Source organism: Schistosoma mansoni, chromosome 1 (genome assembly GCF_000237925.1).
Source record: "Schistosoma mansoni strain Puerto Rico chromosome 1, complete genome".
Lineage (NCBI taxonomy): Eukaryota > Metazoa > Platyhelminthes > Trematoda > Strigeidida > Schistosomatidae > Schistosoma > Schistosoma mansoni.
In genome coordinates this window covers 40,478,945-40,498,889 of record NC_031495.1, presented here as the reverse complement: position 1 = coordinate 40,498,889, position 19,945 = coordinate 40,478,945, and the positions used below count along the sequence as shown (strand labels likewise).

At 33.4% G+C, this 19,945-nt stretch overlaps 1 protein-coding gene across 1 annotated transcript in view; it reads left to right on the top strand.

Annotated features, from left to right (window-relative positions):
* Smp_008340 (putative 5'-nucleotidase domain-containing proteinical protein) overlaps nt 1-18,266 on the top strand; it is a gene marked incomplete at its 5' end in the record, with an annotated part of 33,241 nt that extends 14,975 nt beyond the window's left edge. Inside the window, 8 exons of the mRNA XM_018794424.1 lie at nt 1,037-1,093; nt 2,311-2,371; nt 2,923-3,025; nt 4,221-4,322; nt 7,019-7,103; nt 9,334-9,420; nt 12,597-12,737; nt 17,911-18,266. Of these exons, the coding sequence (XP_018648838.1) occupies nt 1,037-1,093; nt 2,311-2,371; nt 2,923-3,025; nt 4,221-4,322; nt 7,019-7,103; nt 9,334-9,420; nt 12,597-12,737; nt 17,911-18,168 (894 nt within the window). The 3' untranslated portion in view covers nt 18,169-18,266. The remainder of the gene's footprint in view (nt 1-1,036; nt 1,094-2,310; nt 2,372-2,922; nt 3,026-4,220; nt 4,323-7,018; nt 7,104-9,333; nt 9,421-12,596; nt 12,738-17,910) is intronic.
* Nucleotides 18,267-19,945: the final 1,679 nt, after the last annotated feature.

Below are 19,945 nucleotides of genomic sequence, written 5' to 3'. Positions count from 1 at the left end.
TGGTCTAGCTTCAATTGACTCACGCTTTCAACTATGAAAAATCGTTCAGTTATTCTTTTCATGGAAACTTGATGAAAACACACACTTCATAATTATAATTATTCAACAAGTTTTTGGTTGCCTTTTTTTTCGTTGAAATCTTTTTTACATTTTCTTAAGGATAACTTCTTTCACTAATTGATATCAGCTAAGTTAGTATTGACATTCGAGTGAATTAAGACTTCTGTACAATACACACTTCTTCAATTAAATTATATGTTGATATCTTAATTGAAACAAGAACTTCGAGTTACTCGAAACCCCAAAACGAGAACGTTTTTCGTCATCTATTTGAATATTCGTCAATATTAGAACGAATAGGTTGACAAAAATTGCGCACCGAGTATAGAGAAGTCATTATATATGAAAATTATATTTGAAGTAATCTCAGTGATTGAAGTTTAAATAATTCCAACGTTTCGTCTAGCTAACTTGTCTGGACTTTTTCAACCTTCAGCTTGCACTTTTATTTTTCCTTCATATAAAAGCAAATTTAACACCTGATATCGACTATTAATAACTCAATCTTACATATATAACATATATAACATTTATAACAATCTGATCATGCCTGTAAACTGGTGTGAATTCTGTAAATATTATTTTCAGAATATATATTATTATTATTATTATATATACACACACACAATTTATTCATTTTCACATTGTGAACTTTTCACATGATTCGAATTTAAACGACTCATCTTATTTACCAAACTCAACATCTAAATATGATTGGATTAGCACAGCAAATATTTGATTTGATTGTTAAACGCTACATATTTTTTTATAATTTTGATGATTACGCTGAAGAATCCCAGAACAGTTTGCTGGACGAAACGTTAGAAATATTTAGATTTCAATCGTTGGGATTATTTCAAATATAAGTTTCACGCATAATGTTCTTCAATTAATACTATTTATTTACGGCTACAATTATTTTTTTTGACAACACTTTGCTTTCAATCAACAAAATAATTTTTTTTCTCATTTATAGTTTTTCGATCGACATGGAATAGATTATAAGCCTGTTTATGTTTATCAGGATGTTTCTGTAAGTGTTCTTCAATAATTCAGTAACATGCAGAAGTTTTATTGTATTGTTATCATTATTATTGTCACCTATATATATCAACCTTTTTTTATAATGTAGAAGTTAAAACAATCGAAAATCTTTTAACAATTTCATAATGTTAACAAAATTTATTTCTTTTGAATGCCTTAAATATTAATATCAAGCCTGTATTTTCTACCTGTCAAATGCAAAACATTACATCAGAGCTAGTCTTCATTTTAGTCTAATTCGACAATTAATTGAGAAAATGAGTCGCTCATTCACATGGATATTTGTACTAGTTATTTCGACCTAGTGGCTGACGAAGTCTCATTTTCTAATTGATATTTGTAGCCACTCTATAATAAACATACCTGTCAGTAAACAAATATACAGAATATTAGGTCAGTATTTCTTGATTTTATTGTAAAGTATGCGTTGAACATGTGATATATGAAATAAAAGTCATACTACTCACTTATAAATTAATTCAGTAACTGATTGTAGGCCTTTAACAGAGTAGCTTCAACATGTTGTGACCGATTTACGTGTATATACAAATATAGCATTTTCCAGGTTCACTGTCATATTTTATATTTATTGTTAATTTAATTCTGTTCTAAAATGTCATTATTATGTTATGTGCACCATCACTTCGTATGTGCATAGTACTTAAGTATTAAGATTTTTCAGACGTACATCCTTCTCAACAAATAGTCTGAATCCTTTATTGTCGTACGTATGTCGAATTGCTACTGTCATATATTATGCTCCGTAGAACAGATACTTAACTTCCAGCTGATGTGTACATTAATCGTTATTACCAAATTTACTCTTTCTCCTTTAAATACCAATAAATTGTTGCGTAATTCTTACCATACTATGTTGAAAACCTGAAAAAGTAACAAATGATTGGAATTAAATTGCTCAGGACATGTAGTCCTATGATCGAAATTTTCAGTAGAGAAAGGTTTCATTGTTAAGTTAAAAATCATCGTATTCTGTTCTAGGACAAATTTGCCAACCAAAGGAATAAATCAAAAACAATTTCGTCTGTTTAATTTCAATTCAATCATGTGTTTTGTATGTTTTGATCATATTTGCAGTTTACTATTGCCTTGTGCACATTATTCTCCGCTTACTACACTATCCATTTATTTATTTAAAATGTACATGATAATAGTAACAAATACATCCCATGTATACTTATCTTTTAGACAGCTGTTGCAAGAGTTCACAAATCTGGCCTTCTAGGTCAAACCGTAATGTCTGATCCAGGTAACTTAATACAGTCTATCTCTAAATTGCATGTGTGTCTTATTTTTTTGTTCGATAAATTATCAATAATAGTTTTAATCCAACTTCGTAGTTTTGAGAGGTCTGATCGATCATCATCCACTTTGGTTTTCAGCAGTACCTAAAAATTAAGGCAGTTATGTTTTTTCCTGACTTATAAGGTTTATATTTGTACGTTGTTGATGATCTACCTTTGAGATAGAATCTGAAAGCTTTGTTGTTATGGAAATTAAATCTCTAAAATTTCTTAAATTCAGATAGTACTTGATGAATTCTAACAAGTTTTCCAATATCATTAACAATAATAAGTATTGACGTCAAACTGTGAAAAGTAACGTACTAATGAGAAGCTTCAGAATAGATAGGTGCGTTCATTATATCATAACTTTCATCGATTATTCCATTAATTGTTTAAAGATCCCCATCATGTTAAAAGACTACTATTTAATTAATGCCTACTTTTAAGAAAACTAATTTTTAATTTAACGTACGTATCCAACCCATTGAGAATATGATTCATTTTAACTTTACAGAAAGGTATATTGCGAAGGCGCCTCAATTATCTACATTTTTACATCGCTTAGTAGAAAATAATAAGAAATTATTTGTTATTTCAAACAGTTCAGCTGCTTACATGTAAGTCTACATCGTTTAAAACCAATGGAATAAAATTATCCAAAAAATATCTCTATAAACAGCCATTCGTTCATTTATCAATTGTACTATCTCAAGCTTTCAAAATGTACTAACTAATCAATATGTATTGAATCTATTAACGTGTACGTGCAAGGTTAATTAGTCGTATGGTAAGAAGTCAACCTAGTGAAGCACTATGAGAATCTAAAGACGCATAATAAGGTAAGAATCCTGTGGAAGTAATACATTATAAACAAGTTTATCAGTAGAGAATAGTTTAACAACAGCTCGCCTTTATTTGAAGTTGGAGTTAAAATTTCCGTTTAAAATGTCAGTAAAACGTTGGGGATTTTATTATTTAACTCAGTGTAGACAACATCACTAAAAGCCTCGTATTACTAAATATTTTGTACTAACCACTATCTATAGCTCTAACCTCAGTTTTCGTTTTGTAGCTAGTGAACATCTATGATTTCTTATCGAATATTTCTGTAAAAGTCTCAAGCAGTTGTTTCTTTCCATGATGAGTACGACTTGATTACATTTTTCGCAGAGAAATCACTTTTCTGAATACATAATATACTAGTAATCACTTTATTGTATATTAAAAAATATTCCATAGTAAGCCTATTGAATTTCTAGATATGATTACTAGCAACACGATTAATTAGAAACGTTATTATTGAGCGAATAATAATTTTATTAGTACTGAACAACATGTTTCCTGTTTCTTCTCAAAAGAAGGAATTTCATATAAACAGTACGTTTAACTAACAATATAAATAATTATCTTATCCCCATGGTTATATTCACCTAGCTCTTTATGATTTTGGTTCTCATTGGCATATCACTTTTTTTCATTCATCTAAGGAAACCACACGGCAGCTGTAGCTTAGATTAAGTTTGATCCGTCAAATTATAGACCCTGATGTGAGCATAGTAAGTGAACGTACGCCCCGACATGTTTCTATCCCGTTTCATCTACTTCAGTTTAAGCAGTCGGATAGTAAAACAAACCTCCACGCTGAATATCTGGCCCATAACTATGTACACTAACCTGTTTTTATAATCAAATTGCTTTATTATTGTTTTTATACTGTGTTAGAATGTTAGAATGTTTTTTTCCGACTGTATTTACGTTTCTTTGTTTTATTCACTCACTAATTTATCCTACTTTCATAATTCATAAATAAAGAGACAAGGGTTTAAAATTTTTGGTTGGAAACGACTGGCAAGAATTGTTTGACGTGATTATTTCTAGAGCCAATAAACCATCGTTCTTTAAATCACCACTGGGGTTAGTCTCACATTTTCTTTTATTCATATGTATCTAATTGTATTGTTTATATTACTTCGTTGCTGTATTTCGTCCAATTAGGTTTCTAATAAGTAATTTTACTCCATCACCATCGTTAGTATACCTTACTCTTGTAATGCTTACTAATCCTTGTAATAGAATCAGGGACTTATTAACCAAATGTATTTATCTTCTCCTTGGAATCTCAATGTAAACAAATTTCAAAAGTACTGTTTTATGTGATGGGATCGCTGGAAGTGTACTAAATATTTTTCACATCAACTCCATTCACTCATTATACTTTAGATGTTTCTAAAGTTGCGTCAGTTATTCTTAATATGGTCTTATTGTTTCTAGTTAAGACCTCTTAGTTGTAATTACAAATTTACGTAGGGTTCTTATTTTGTTAAATGTTTCAATGTAGCCTGCATTATTGCTCCTAATGATTTGTTCATGTGCCTTATTTAGTGTCACTTTAAACTTTATTTCAAGTATACATCATGTAGTCATTTACTTATCCGTATAACGTTTGCTAAGCTGATGTTCTCTCAAAATCCTCTAATTTTGAAAACCTTATTTCTAGTTAGTTGTCGCTGTTTTATTAGACAAAATTATACTCTTTTTAATATTTAAGTAGTTAAATTTGCTGTGAAAAATTGTTTTAATTATTCCATATTTCCTGATTATTATGTAAATAAATTTTGTTGAACAAACACAAATTACCTTCTCTGATAATCAATTTCTCTGTATTGAAACCCAGAGATTCAATCTAGTGTGAATCGATTGTTAATAGGCTAATCACTATCAAGATTCATCAATGGCAACTTGTCTTGCATGAACAATCGTGACTGTAATCTAGGTTCGTCATTAACAGTAAAACTAATGTAATTCACGGTTAAATATATGCTAATACATTTGATTTATTGATTAAAGACGAGAAAATCGGTAATAACTATATCATGGGACCTACTGATATGTTGACCGTATTGAAAATTAGATTAGAAATACCAACCCTGTAAATTGAGTAGAAAAGATCTGATTGGTACCACCTTAAAGTATATATATATATTTTCTCACGATAAAACAAATGACAAAGCTGTGAAATGCAGATGCCTTACCAGACCACTCAATGTAATCTTTTAGGCAGAAGGATAAGTGATCTTTTTTAACTAACTGAAACTACCCTCCCCTCAAGATTAGAGCCCACATATTCATCCCAATAATCATGATAAAAATGTAGTAATACCCATCCGTTATAAGCGTTTACGTTCGACAAATGCAACTTACTACACTCTTAATATTATTCCTCTGTCAAGTTGGCTTATCCAGATGTTAGGAGGCGCCTGTAGGTAACCGGACCGGGCCACAGGTGAGAACGTATTCTTGAAATAGGGATTTGCAGTCGGATACTACAAAACAAACGAACTCTTTTGTGTTAATCTTAACATAAGAACTTATAATTATTCTTCCACAGTAATTTGGAGTTGCATAACTCAAAACTATTTGAGATTATGGTGAAGAACTGTCTACTGCATTTCCCTTAAACTCCTAATCCGGTTAAATGGAATTATCAGCTAAATTCACGATCAACAATTTTTTGAGTTTTGTTTTGATCTCAATACAATACATTTGAATCCTAGTTTAGAAGTCTGATAACGGACTGTCTGTGAAATTTCCAAAATGAGATGAGGGTTGATCAATGCTTATTCTCGTTCAGTGATTAAATACAATAGAACGCGAAAATTTCTACAGTTCTTGATCAAAATTTCTAAAAGTTTCAAGCGAACTGTAAAACAAAAGATCGGAGGACAAAGTTATGATGAAAACCTGTGCATTTCTTTGGAAAAAAATCTGTCTGTTGTATAGAATAAAAGAAACCCAGTTAGATAGAACAATAACAATACTTACAATTCAAGCTCATTATAACTCATTCGCTTTTGTCTCTGGCTTAGCATATAGTTTAGACATAAGTGGTATCTAATTTCAATTATTTATTTTTCTCAATCGATTAAATAATTGAACAATTCAAGTCAAAAATATCGGTAAAACTTTTCACTTTCTAATTTCAATACTTTTCAAATAAAGCTTGTTTTCTTTACATTGTTATTTTTATACAAACTGAAATTAATTGATCGTGATTAATATAAACAAACATAATTTACTGAATAACAGCAATTCATTCTATTTAAAGGCCTCTCATTAACTGAGAACAGTGTAAGTATGCCTTAATGATATTATTATTTAACATTAACATGCTGTAATCAATAAAATTTGAAATGTTCACATTAAAATTGTAATCATTCCGACAATAGTATATTTGTACTTATGAATGAACTAATTCTTCAGGATTGGTAATGTGTAATATGATATTGTCTTTCAACTGAGAATACATAAATATATATATTAACCATATATAAATATCTATAATTGAAAACATACACCGGTTAACTTTGGAAGGAAAATTCCCTCTGTAATCATCATCTAACTTTAGATCCTATCGTATCTGTGAAGTGGTACCTGGTTATTTGTCATAGTATTCCTCACATTAATGTGCATTATTTTTGGGAAACAAATTCTATTGATTGATACATAAACACATATCGCTGAGCTTTTTCATTTCGTAATTCAACATCCTATAAATATTATGTCATATCTTCAATTCCATGACTTTTAGGTTATTTTTCAACATTTTGTAGGCAATTTCGACGTACTGATATCAGTGGAACTTTCAAAGATTGGGAAGCAGTTCAAACATTTAAACGAGGTCAAATATATGAAGGAGTATGTCTTTGATTACTTGTGTAATATTTTCACCATAATGACAATAATAATAAGATTCTGAATATTCATTTCCCTGGGTATGATTTCAGCAAATGTTTCTCGACATACAATATGTTAAGTGATTATAAAGATGTAATGGTAACACTTAAGTACATGCAGTTAATAGGAGTTTTATAGCAATAAGTTCACGTTTGGAAAAATAGCGGTCGAAAATTTTAGACAGACCCTGATGTGTCTTTGTCAAATAATAATCAATGTTGATCAAATTTGTCGGTTTATACTGAACAGAATACAATATTTAAATCGAATGCGAAGTAAATCTTTATTTCTGTTATCTTAACTTCCTTAATTTTATCATACTTTATCTCATTTTACAATATTACACTGTCATGAGTGTTAAAAAAATGATCACATTTATACTTTTACATTAAATAATTGGTCATTATCGTTCAAATGATCAACGCTGATCAATATTTAGGTATCTATAATGATTTCCATGTGATTTTGTTTTATGTATTTTGTGTCAAATAAATTTTGCAAGATACACACCTAAGATTATTCAACGTCCAATAAACACAACACTACAGATATGTGTCAGGCTCCTCTCGATTATGATATTGCTTGCGTTTCAATTAGTCAAATAATTCACATCAGGTTTGTAAAGGGAGATTTCATTAGATCCCTTTTCGAAATTGTTTTATAGCTGTACACCTGTTAACCTTGAATCCCTTGTTATTAATAACGTATCAAAGGATCTATGTAAAAGCCCACTGTAATAATATTCCAAGGAACGACGTTTAACTGGCTACTTCGTACCTATTATTAACTTCATTATGATTGAGCGATATTGATGCAAATGAAATATATAACCTGTTCAACTTTGAATATCTTCTGTCGACCAGTTATGTTAATAAAACCTAGAAAGAAAGGGTCGAATACGAGTTGCATTTAGGACATGCATACTTCAGACATTCGTGTAAGCAGACAAATTGAACGAGTGAATAAGGAAATTGAATAGATGCTCGCATGAGAGACAGAAAAAGCCTACTCAGTGGAAAAAAGGGTGATTTAGTATTTATTAAGGTGAATAATATATCAATTATAAATTTAAAAAAATTAGAGTATTGATATGACGGGAAGAAAAGTCAAAGTTAGATTGATTTACTCATTATGATCAATATATAAATCATTATATGAGCGTATTTTCGACTAGAGTCGTCGTCATGTTTTGGGGTTGATAAATCTTCACTTGTACCAGTCTTTTTGTTCTTACTTTCGCGTAATACGGATTGCAGTGGTTCCTCGTTTTTGAGTATAAGTGATAAGCGATTGGGACATAATAATCAGAGGTGACCCGATATAACAAAGTAGCGTTCAATCGAAAAGACTTATCAAGTATAGATAACAGACACACAAGGCCAACACAATCAAAATACAATCAAATTTAACAGTGAATAATCAACTAGGAGACATTTTAGAAAGTAGGCAAAGAAGAATTTAGGCAAATTGATATAGACATCCCTGCATATAATCTAGTCGATAAGGTTTCAATAAAACATGGAAATGTCGTAAAAGGGTCATACGACAGCTTGTATCAATCTCCTGTTAACTCGTAATGAGATTGTAAGTATATGATTAACAGTTTATGATTAGAGTGGTTTCGAATCACTTCATCCCTTATTTCTTTCTTCCACAGATCCTGAACTGGAATTTGTAGATAAAGGTTTATAAACAAGTGTAAAACGTGTTTGGTTTCCAAGCTTAAAAATGTGAAAATTGTTTGATAAGTGGTTTACTTTTAGCTAATACGAAACAATGAATTGTCTTTTAATATGATATAAAGGATTGTTTAAAATATTTTTCTCTCATGTATTCTACGGTAATACGTTAATGAGACTAGTCACGTTATATCAAATCCAGGATTCACGACGCAGAGTAGAGAACCAGATAATACTTTACCCAACACAACTACAAACAATCATTCTTAGTTACTCTGGAGTAGAAATGAATGAGGAGAGGAAATCACATTTCCTAGTCAGTGGGTTGCGTCTTTTTGTCCATGCTCAATGACCAACTATACTTTAATTTCACTACAACTGAGTACTCCAAGGTGGCGGGATATTAAATAAATGATTCAAGTCATTTTGATTTGTTGAGTCTAACGAAACTATTTTTACCTTCAAGTTCTATCTAAGATTTAATTTTAATACTTGTATTCCTATTTTTCTAGGGTTGTTTAGAAGAGATGATAAAACTTACAGGTTGGTCTTCAGCTAGTATATTATATTTCGGAGATCATGTCTATGCTGATCTTGCAGTAAGATTTGTTGAAATTAATCGAGTTAATTTAATCAACTTTGTATGCAGAATAATATTGTAATTCTATTTATTTATGTATTAATTATGATGGAATGACGAAATTATTATTGTATACTTTAGACTAAACAATTATTTGTTCATTAATTAATCCATCACTTTTATAGTTAGTGTCAATAATGTATTGTATATTATGATATGTTAAATTTTCACATGACCTCATTCCACAATACACGTTTACAAACTATAAGATCGAATACTTCTTAATTTTATTACTTAAATTTTGAGAGAACGATGTGAAGCGGAATTGATCTGCAGTGTGCTTTATTCGCGCTATACATTTTGACCAACCTGGTCACACATTCACTTGTCAAAGCATTTTATACACAAATTAAATAAGAGTTCAAAAAAATTATTATAGGGTTGTGAAGATTGTTGAGTTTTTATTCAGATCATTTGCTGATCAGTGTTATACCGCCCTTTAAAACCTAAAAGCACTAGACAGCTGCTTCGTCTTATTATGAGACTTCACAGCAGTGCACACTCGTGACCCCGCATGCGGTGGGACTTGAACCCAGGATCTGCGGTTTAGCGCAAACGCCTGACCTCTAGACCACTGAGCTGACATCCAAAGGTGTTATTGTCTAACTTCAACTAATCCGCGAAATCACGCTATCATCTTCCATTGTCTTTGGTGGATAACTGCCCCACGCTCAATACAGTTGAACTCCACTGGTCATGTCTTCTCACTAGAACTCTGAGAATTAACTCTCGAATCTAGGTACCAGTGAGGACACAATAATTATCAGCATAGAGGTGTGGAGATTGCCGGGTTTTTTTTGAAATCATAAACTGATCAATGTTAGACTAACAGATCTATGCTTATACTATTTTATCAAATGATATCATTTTTACTTCTGTATTCTGTATATAATTTATATTTCATATTAATAACCTTTCCTATATCAAGTTTAATTAGTGTATGAGTTCCTTCTATTAAAATAATTTATCCTCATTTTTTGCTCTTATATAATAAATAGTCAGGATTAACTTAATCGTATCTATAAGGTAACTTGCGTTATTTTACCAGTTTCAGAACAACCTATTATCAATTTTTTTCAATATTCAATCAGTTGTAATTTTTATGTATGCTTTTTTATTTGTTTTTCTAAACTTATTATAAACTTATAGTGTTCTTGTTAGGAAAGAGACAAATACATATGATGTCGTGAGGAATTATATTTCTCGGTTAATTCAGCTCATTTATTGATTCTGTAAAATTGTTCATACACATTTGATGATTGAATAATCAAACATTAAAAATGGTATATAATTCATTTTTACCACTATTCCGGATATCGTTTAATTAGTGGCTGGTGAATAAATCAGTTTGATTCTTCAGTCATGTTTTCTTCTTTTTGTCAACAAAGTAGTCTCATTCCGTCACAATAAGTGGCAGGCAGAAGTATTTCTCAGTCTTAGTAAACATCCTTAATAATAACAGAAATCATTATTTAGCCTAAGTTACATATAATCTTGTCAAATCAATGTGTTTCAAAACATTACAGCTATCATCAAATATCGCTGAAAATGCCACTTTACTTGTGAATTTAAATCGATTTCTTTTTTTATCTGCTTAAATAAATAATTAATTATCATAAAATTGTCTAAAGTTTTTTCTTACAGTAGTTCGCAAAACTCTCCTATTAACTTGAATGTATATAGTATCATAGCTTATCCACTAATGATAAATTAAAGTGAGCATATAAATAACAAAATTTTTTTTCCAAAAATTTGTAATCCTTCATAATTATTATTACATTTAGCAGTGTAATGTTCACTTTTTTGTAGCCTACAGTATTACACTGTATTCAGTGCTTTTATTTATTCATTGTATCACTTTATTTATGATAGCTCTTCAACTCTGTGGGCTTGAATTTTTACTGTGGTACTACAGAAACTAATAACCGGGTTGTGAGGGATATAGATCAGGCTTGGATTAACTCTGAATGACCTGAGTTTTCACATATTTATCAGATTTTCGTTTTCGTATACCACACTGAGGTATCTATTCCATGGACTTTATCTGCCATAAAAATACACGTATAGTATACGTCTAACCGATGACTGATAAACAAATAGTTTTTTCAGGTCCATGTAGAAATTTAAAATCTTTCTCCAATCCATCGCAAAGAAAAGTGTTCACATTACTCTACTAAAGGGAGCCAAATCCGACAATTTTTAGGCGGAAACTAGAAATGGCCAGGTTTGTCGGCGCGCAAAGAATGATTTTATTTAATCTTTAATGTTGAGTGAATGATTGCGTCATATATCACATCGGATTTACCAGTTAACGTATGTGTATAATCTATGAACAATAGAGTAGTCTAGCTATACAGTTAAGAGTGGTGAAATATATGTGGTGGAATGGATGAGAACTCAAATACGTCCAGAGTATTTACAACCATTATCCTCCATCGATAAAGTATATAACTGTAACAAAATATAGGATTAATCTAAAAACAGATTTCAATACCTAAATAAAACTTGCCAAGAAGTTTTTATTCAGTTTCTAGAAGTTCTATTTATTAGAAAATTCATTCTTCTTTTATGTTTCGAAACAGCAGTTTGTACTCTCATCGAACTTCCCGTGATTATCCTTAACCATTGTTTAATGTCAAGTCTGACACCAATATTCGATATTTCTGTTTTTTTATTTTTATACTATCTCTTGCGCTCGTTTATATTTTTACCCATCATTGTTAATTGATTTGACTTCTCCCTATATTTATGTAAATTCCCTTGAAAGGTAAGTTCATGATCCTGATTTATTCGTAATGCCTCGCTCAAGAACATAACATTTTCTCTAGATCAACTTTGTCTTCTTATTATGCTACCTTTTTTCTATGGAAGTGTAGTCTAAATTAAATTTGCTCTTACATGATTTCCAATTATGGACCAGTACCTAATTTCAGCTTCATATCAGATGAAGTCATACAATAAATAATGTTATTCATGTTTGCGTTTGTAGTTTTTATCTTCAATTAATCTTTACTAACCTCGATCGTAGAACGAATAATTCAGTGGTAAAAATGAAGTAAAATTTTATTTTCTGGCAAACAATGTATTACTCCATAAAAGCATACATTTAAATCAATTATGTTGTTATTTTATTAGGATGTGGCCAGTACATATGGTTGGATGACTGGAGCTGTTATACCGGAACTTGAAAGTGAACTTATTGCTGCCAATAATCCTGATTTTAAAATTAATTTAAAACGTTTAAGAATGTTAGAAAAATTGATTCAGGAAAACCAAGTAAATCTGATTTGAATAATTATATTAACTTAATTTTGTTGACAATTATAAATTTCGTCAAAGCTTCATTTTTAAAAAAGGCTCAAATGTTTTTCACCACGAAGTTTTTATTTATTGTATTTAATCTTATAAAGGTTAAACATCTTTTGAACTTACAATTTAATCGTTTTATGAGAGTAAAAACAACATTAAGGTGTGCTATGTTAACTATCAGTTACTAAAGAGGAAACATTGTATAATTCCGTTGTTATTATTTACTAAGGAACATTTATCAAATTTTTCTGCATTTGAGCAATTAGCGGGTAATTGCCGGTTATATGATTTATAAACTAATAAAATGTTTGACTGTGCCTGCTCATATATATATATATATATATATATATATATATATATATAGGCACACGGACCAAGTTTGTTTTACGAGTTTCAAGGTATGTCAATCCAATTCACTACAAATAAATTTACCCTATCTCCATAGTGACCGATGTTGCTACCTTGACGTGGTGGTCAGGCTTGCCTATCGTAATGAACCAATCGAGCTATACTGGCTGGAACAATCGTTCCTCAAGGTCCTACCATGCCAGGCAGGTCGGTTGAAGAGCGGTATGACTAAAACCAGCAAACCCACAGTTCGACGGCTAAGTCGTGCTGCGGACTGTACAGAGGTATGACGGTAGTAAGGTGTTTCCTTCAGACAACCAGCATAACCCCCCACAAAGAGGGGTGATGTTAGGAAAGGTCTACCCTAAAAAAGTGCACACCTCGCCTTATCCCACGGATATCCGTCTCCAGAGGTAAGGCCCCAAAAAGTACGGAGCTAACGCAAAAATTACCCACAAAAAGGTGTGTGACCGACCTCAAGCAGTTGTCCCTTGGGCACTGCGGTGACTCTCTCAGGTCATTAAGACCACTTCTAATCCAATTTCCTTTTCAGGTACTTGTAGAAGAACCCTTCCACGGTGTGGCAACCGGAAAGTGATAACCGCCCTCATATCTCTAACAACATTCAAGATCATTTTATTCATAATCAGTTTCCCTCTTCAATTCCCATTATTTCTCCTACATTGAATTTCAACTCTAAGCTTCCTCTTTTGGCTTCCTCCTAAAGTGTCATTGTTACGTCTGGCCGATTGTGAACGCTATATTCGCTTCCTTAAGCTAGTTCCGTATCCCCGAGCTAGAACTACTCAGCGACTTGAAGACCAGAGAAAAGGCACAAAATACGTGGGAGCACTTTACTATAGGGTTCATTTATGTACAGAAAATATAAGGATTTTATAGTAATTTAAGAGTCCTTGAGTTTTACTGGAAGTTCTAGAATACTGCTAAACATAGTAGTAGTGTATCAATCAGCCAATCAGGATCTCCACATGTGACTTTTCCATTTACGTTATTTTAGTAACATAACTTCTAATTAATCGCTGATTGGTTGAAATGCTCCTTGATGACTCCTGAGCTTGTCATGTCGCTTGCGAGAAAATTGCAGGTTGATCCCAACAGTCATCATAGCCAACGATTCTAGTGCGCGAAACACTGTCTCAGGTCCACTGAAACCTCACTCCAAACTACACATTGGAGCCTTCAACGTACGTACCCTAAGTCAAATTGGTCAACAGGCGTCCTTGGCTAAGACCCTAGAATCTCGTACGATTGATGTATGCTGTGTCTCTGAAACACGCATATAGGATACTAGTGTGGTCATTCACTTGACCTCACCTCACTAAAATGGAGAGCCGACAAGATACACCCTCCGTTAATTTGGCAACCTGATGGCTAGTTTTCGTGAACTGTCCGGCGTAGGCATAGCACTAAGTACGAGAGCAGAACAAGCACTATCGGAATGGATCCCTGTTAACAGTCGTTTGTGTGCTGTTCGGCTAAACGGCTCTGTAAGAACTCGGAAGAATAGGGACACACGTCGTTGCCTTTTCGTCGTTTCTGCCTACGCTCCCACTGACTGCAGCCATGATGAAGTGAAAGATGACTTTTACAGAAAGCTGTTTGAACTTCTTCATAAAGCTAAACATAGTACTCGTAGCAGGTGATCAAACAGAAAGACATTTAGGTGGGTATTTTAGTATTCCGGCTCAACGAACAGATAATAATGATCGTCTGTTTCAACTATGCTCAGACAATCATTTACTTTCAGCAAGCACTAATTTTAAGCATAAGCAGAAACATCGTCTATAGTGGCGACCTCCTGCACCAAACCAACGATGAACTCAGTAAACCATATCGCTATCATTCATCGTCAGTGAGGCTCGATAGAAGACTGTCGCTTGTTCTAGGATACGTGTTTAGACTCTGATCATGCTTTAATACGAGCACCCATTCGCTTGCACCTCACTGGACGCAGAAAAACTACACTAAGAAGACCCATTAGAGTAAAACGCAATGACGAGAAAGCCTAAAGTAAGTTCTAGGAACAATTGCAATCATACTTAGGCAATTCTGAAAACGAATCCGACCCAGATGTTGCTTGGAAAAATGTACATACAGCCTTGCGAACAGCAGTGACATCTGTTGGTGACTTGAACCAAGGAGTCACGAAAAAAACAGTGGATTTCTACTTAGTCTATTGCACTTGTAAACTCATCGCATTGGGCTCCGAACTCGAAGATGAGCGAAAACAAATCAGATCTAGGTTAACCAAAAGTCTAAGGAACGATCGTGAGCAGTGGTGGGCAACGAAAGCAAAAGAGATGGAAAAGGCAGCAGCTTTAGGTAACACCAGAAAGCCTTTCCGAGTGAAAAAGATACCGAAATTAAGAAATCAAGTGTGAGACAATCGCCAGAGAAGACGACACTCATATGTTTTTAGTTCAGACGTTTAGAACGATGAGCGAAACGCTTTAAGGAGCTGTTCAACTTGCCTTCAACTATTTTACAGCTACCCACCATTCCCAAACAGTCTGAATGGAACATTGAAGTAGGTCCCCCTACTGTAGTTTAAGTTCAAAAGGCTATAGCTGATCTGAAATGAGGAAGTGCAGCTGGTCCGGATGGTTTGGCTTCAAAGGTCTAATTTTAGCGATTAGTTTGACTAATATTTTAGCTCAAATCTGGGATTTGGACGTAATCACATCCGACTGGTCGCAATCACTGATTGTCCCAATATAAAGCAAGGGGCAAAAATCATCCTGTGATAACTATAGAGGAGTTAGTTTAACTAAAATAAAATCTAAAGTACTAACCTCAATAATTATCGTGCGCCTAACTAAGACTCGTGAACTGCAAACACAAGAAAATCAGGCTGGCTTCTGACCTGGTCTTGGCTGTATCGACCACATATTCAATATTTGTCAGGTCCTAAAAACCAAGGCATGCTTGTCGGCGTCCGACAATGATAGTTTTTTTGACTTAAAAGCAGCATTTGACTCTGTAGACCGAGAGGTCCTGTGGCAGTGTCAGTCATTGAAAGGTGTACCTCAGAAGTACATAAACCTCGTGAAGACTCTTTACTCGAACACTACCAGTCGATTGAGAGCAATTGGCGAACTGTCATCTGATTTCGCAACCTCAAGTCGTGTCCTGCAAGACTGTCGACTGTCTCCATTTTGGTTTAACTTTATCATATACCTACTGCTGGAAATAGCATTCTCGTCTACTGAATTTTAAGGAAGTGATCTCCTTCCAGGAGGTCCACTTATTGACTTAGAATAAGCAGATGACAAAATCTGGTTTTGTGAAGACGCTGATAAAATGCAGAGTGTTTTGGTAGCACTGAGAAGCAATGCTAGGATGTTTGAGATGCGTTTCCCCACCTCTAAATTCAAAGTTTTGCTTCAGAACTGGCCTGTGTGAACACCTGAACTAAGGATAGGGAGTGAAGAAGTCGAACGCGTCGACAACTTCACTTATCTTGAAAGTCTGACGAAGTGTGTGTAAGGATTCAAAAGGCTCGTTTGGCTTTTGCCAACTTACATCACCTATGGCAAAGGCTAGATATCCGTCTATAAATTGAGCGACGAGTATACTGCGCAGAAGTTTGTTCTGTTCTACTTTGCGGCTACGAAACGTGGCGATTAAGAATAGAAGATACTCGTAAGCTACTACTATTTGACCACAGATGCCTTAGAAATATTGCTCGCATCTGCTGGGATAACCGGGTAAGTAATAGTGAGGTTAGACGCAGGTTATTAGAGAATGATGGTAAATCAGTTGATGAGGTTATGAATCTTCATCGACTGAGATGGTTAGGCCACGTGTTACGTATGCCTGAACACCGATTACCACGACGCGCAATGCTGACTAGTGTAGGGTATGGTTGGAAGAGAGTTAGGGGCGGTCAAACCCAAACGTGGCATCAGCTCTTGAAGTCACTGAGTTCTAGTCTGAGCCATGTTGGTAGATGCAGACTACTTGGTTGGGGTCCGTGTGACTATCGTAACCAATGGTTGGAGACTCTGGGTGACATGGCTCAGAATCGATCACAATGGCGTAGGTGTATACGCTCTTTATCTTCCCTTAAACCTTGAGATTAAAATTGCTTCATAACTTTTTTCCTTCCTATACTATATCCTTATATACAACCTTTCTTTATATACTACCACCACCAAATTAACTACTTCACTGAATTCGGTGTTGATCTTGTTGTGCTAATGTGGTATGGCAACTTGGACTGATGCATATGTGTGCCTGATGTTGCGTTGTAGCTGACTGACTGACTGATGTTTTCGTCGACGAACAAGTTCATCCTGACCTTTGGTCATTCTAACGGTCTTCACAACTATTTCTCAAACAGTTAACTAATTTGGAAAGAGCTGATTCATTTTTTTTCTTTAATAGTGATGTGTTGTTCTAACTGGTTTTATGGCTAGAGCATCAAACAAGATACTTAGATTAATTTAAACATTTCATCATCTGGTGTGTATAATCATCTCAGAGTTTTAAACAACTGATCAACGATTAACAGTTTTTTTATATCATATATCTAATATACTTAAACTAATCAGACTCTGTATCAGTGAATGAGCACATTCAAAGCATCCGACAGACAACGTTTTATTGTGATTCGACTTAACATGTTAATAGGTAAAAAAATCCAAATATTACGTGAAATCTTGTTCATTCATCTTGATGTCACACGTTTAGTTTAAACAGTCATATGAGTACATTTAATTCTAAAATCAGTACAGTTGTATAATATTTTGCATCTATTTTACCTTTTCAGCATGTTCATACAGATGAAGCAAAATTATTACTTGAAAAGTGGCTTGATGAAAGAAATGCTTTAAGACGTGGTAGTAAATGTGTATTTAATCCACAATTTGGAAGTATTTTTCGTTCTTTTCATAATCCATCTTATTTTTCTCAACGTCTTGGACAATATGCAACATTGTATACGTCAAGGGTCACAAATCTGTTACATTTTCCACTGGATCATACATTTTACCCTAAAAGAACTGCTTTACCACATGAATCATTTTAATTTCTAAATTCCTTTTTGTTATAGTTTATTGTTGTAGGTATAAACTCTCTTTCTTATACCTTTACTACTAGTGGTGTTTATTAAGTAATATTTTCGTTCGTATTTATTTTAGGTATTTATGCCTTTTTAATATCTTATTACTAGTCTTTTCAAGTGGAACATTTTAGGTTTCTTTTATGGAACTATTCACCGGTTGTTGCTATGGGGATCATTCAGTTGTAAGCGAGGTTAAATCTTTACTTATCAAGGCTCAATTAAGTAGATACTATCTCAGTTAGTTGAAAGCATTTGACATAGGCCTAGGTCTCGTGATTGCTTCCATTCTCTGGTGAGACACATTTACAATATTCAGTCTGTCATTTATAAGCAATGTAGCACCTATTACGTATGTGCATCAGCCGAAGTTGCTACAACACATCAACGGAGTGAGGTGAAAACTGAGCTAATAGAGAGGCGTTACCCATGGTATTAAAAAACAAATAAGACTCGAGTGGAAAAGATTGATTTACACAATGGTCGATATCAATTGATTTTGAAACTAAAGATCTAATGGAAGATAAACAGTGAATGCGTCCTAGAAGTTGCTACCAATGTTTATTCATATCACTTTACGCCGGAAGTTATTGCTCACGATAAGCATATGGACCTCAGTCAAATCTTCTACAAATGCCAACATGGTTCAGACCAGGACTTAGTAACTTCCTTAGCCTTCCTTGGACCTACAATCTTGTGGGACTGACAATCCACGTGGAGTTTGAACTAAGGTCTAGGTAGCAGAACCTTGAATAATATGTAATGACCAGTTGATGCGAGTATTACAGCCTCACCGGAAAATCGTCACACTCTCAGTAGAACGACGATAGCGTCTTATTCTATGAAACTGAGAGCTGTTTATTAAAATTCAAGGCGGAGGTTTATTTCCCTCAAGATTGCTGACGGACTTAAACTAGCATGAAACCTATACTCAATGCTAATTTTCAACTACCTTTAATCACCTAACATTAAAACAAAGTGTGATGCTATGTCAAATCATTTCTCCCAGTAGTCGCATGGCGACCCGCATCAATCATTTGTTACATTCACCGAAAATTTCGAATACGTTTCAATACTACTCATATTGGAAATGATTATACATTTCTCGAAATATACCACAGAGTTCTTCACTGGTCGATTGGTAAGCGAAGAGAGTTTTCGGATTTCACTTTGAATACGTTTAAGTATCCAGTTCGTAGCATAGTTTACAATTTAAAACTTCCACACATATTATGGGTTGAGCTAAGCAATCAATAGTACTTTTGTCGTGCAAAGCACATAACTCTATGGCAGTACAGAGCTAGTTCTCATCTCGAACACTGACTTTCAGAGAAAATGACTTGTTTAGCTTGTGCTCAATGGATGAAGTCGTTAGTCGCTGAATAGTTACAAATCGATTGCATGGCTAGTACACAAAATTTATTATAAAATTATCTATGAAAAATAATTAAATAATTTTACAAATAAAAGACTATGGAATGTTGATTTAAATCATAAGATTAATTTGGTTAATTAGGCTTATAATGTAAGAGTAGTCTGATAACACCCACACAATTTATTGTGATGACCCAGATGAAGCTGTAAAATCTAATTCACTTTAATCGTTCAGTCTGAAATATGATTAAATTATGTTAACATATATATTCAACGTGAAATCATCGATACGTAAAAAGGTGAGTAAAAGAGATATTCAATTAAGTTTGGATATTTTCTATCAAACACGGAAGAATTCTATCTTGAATTT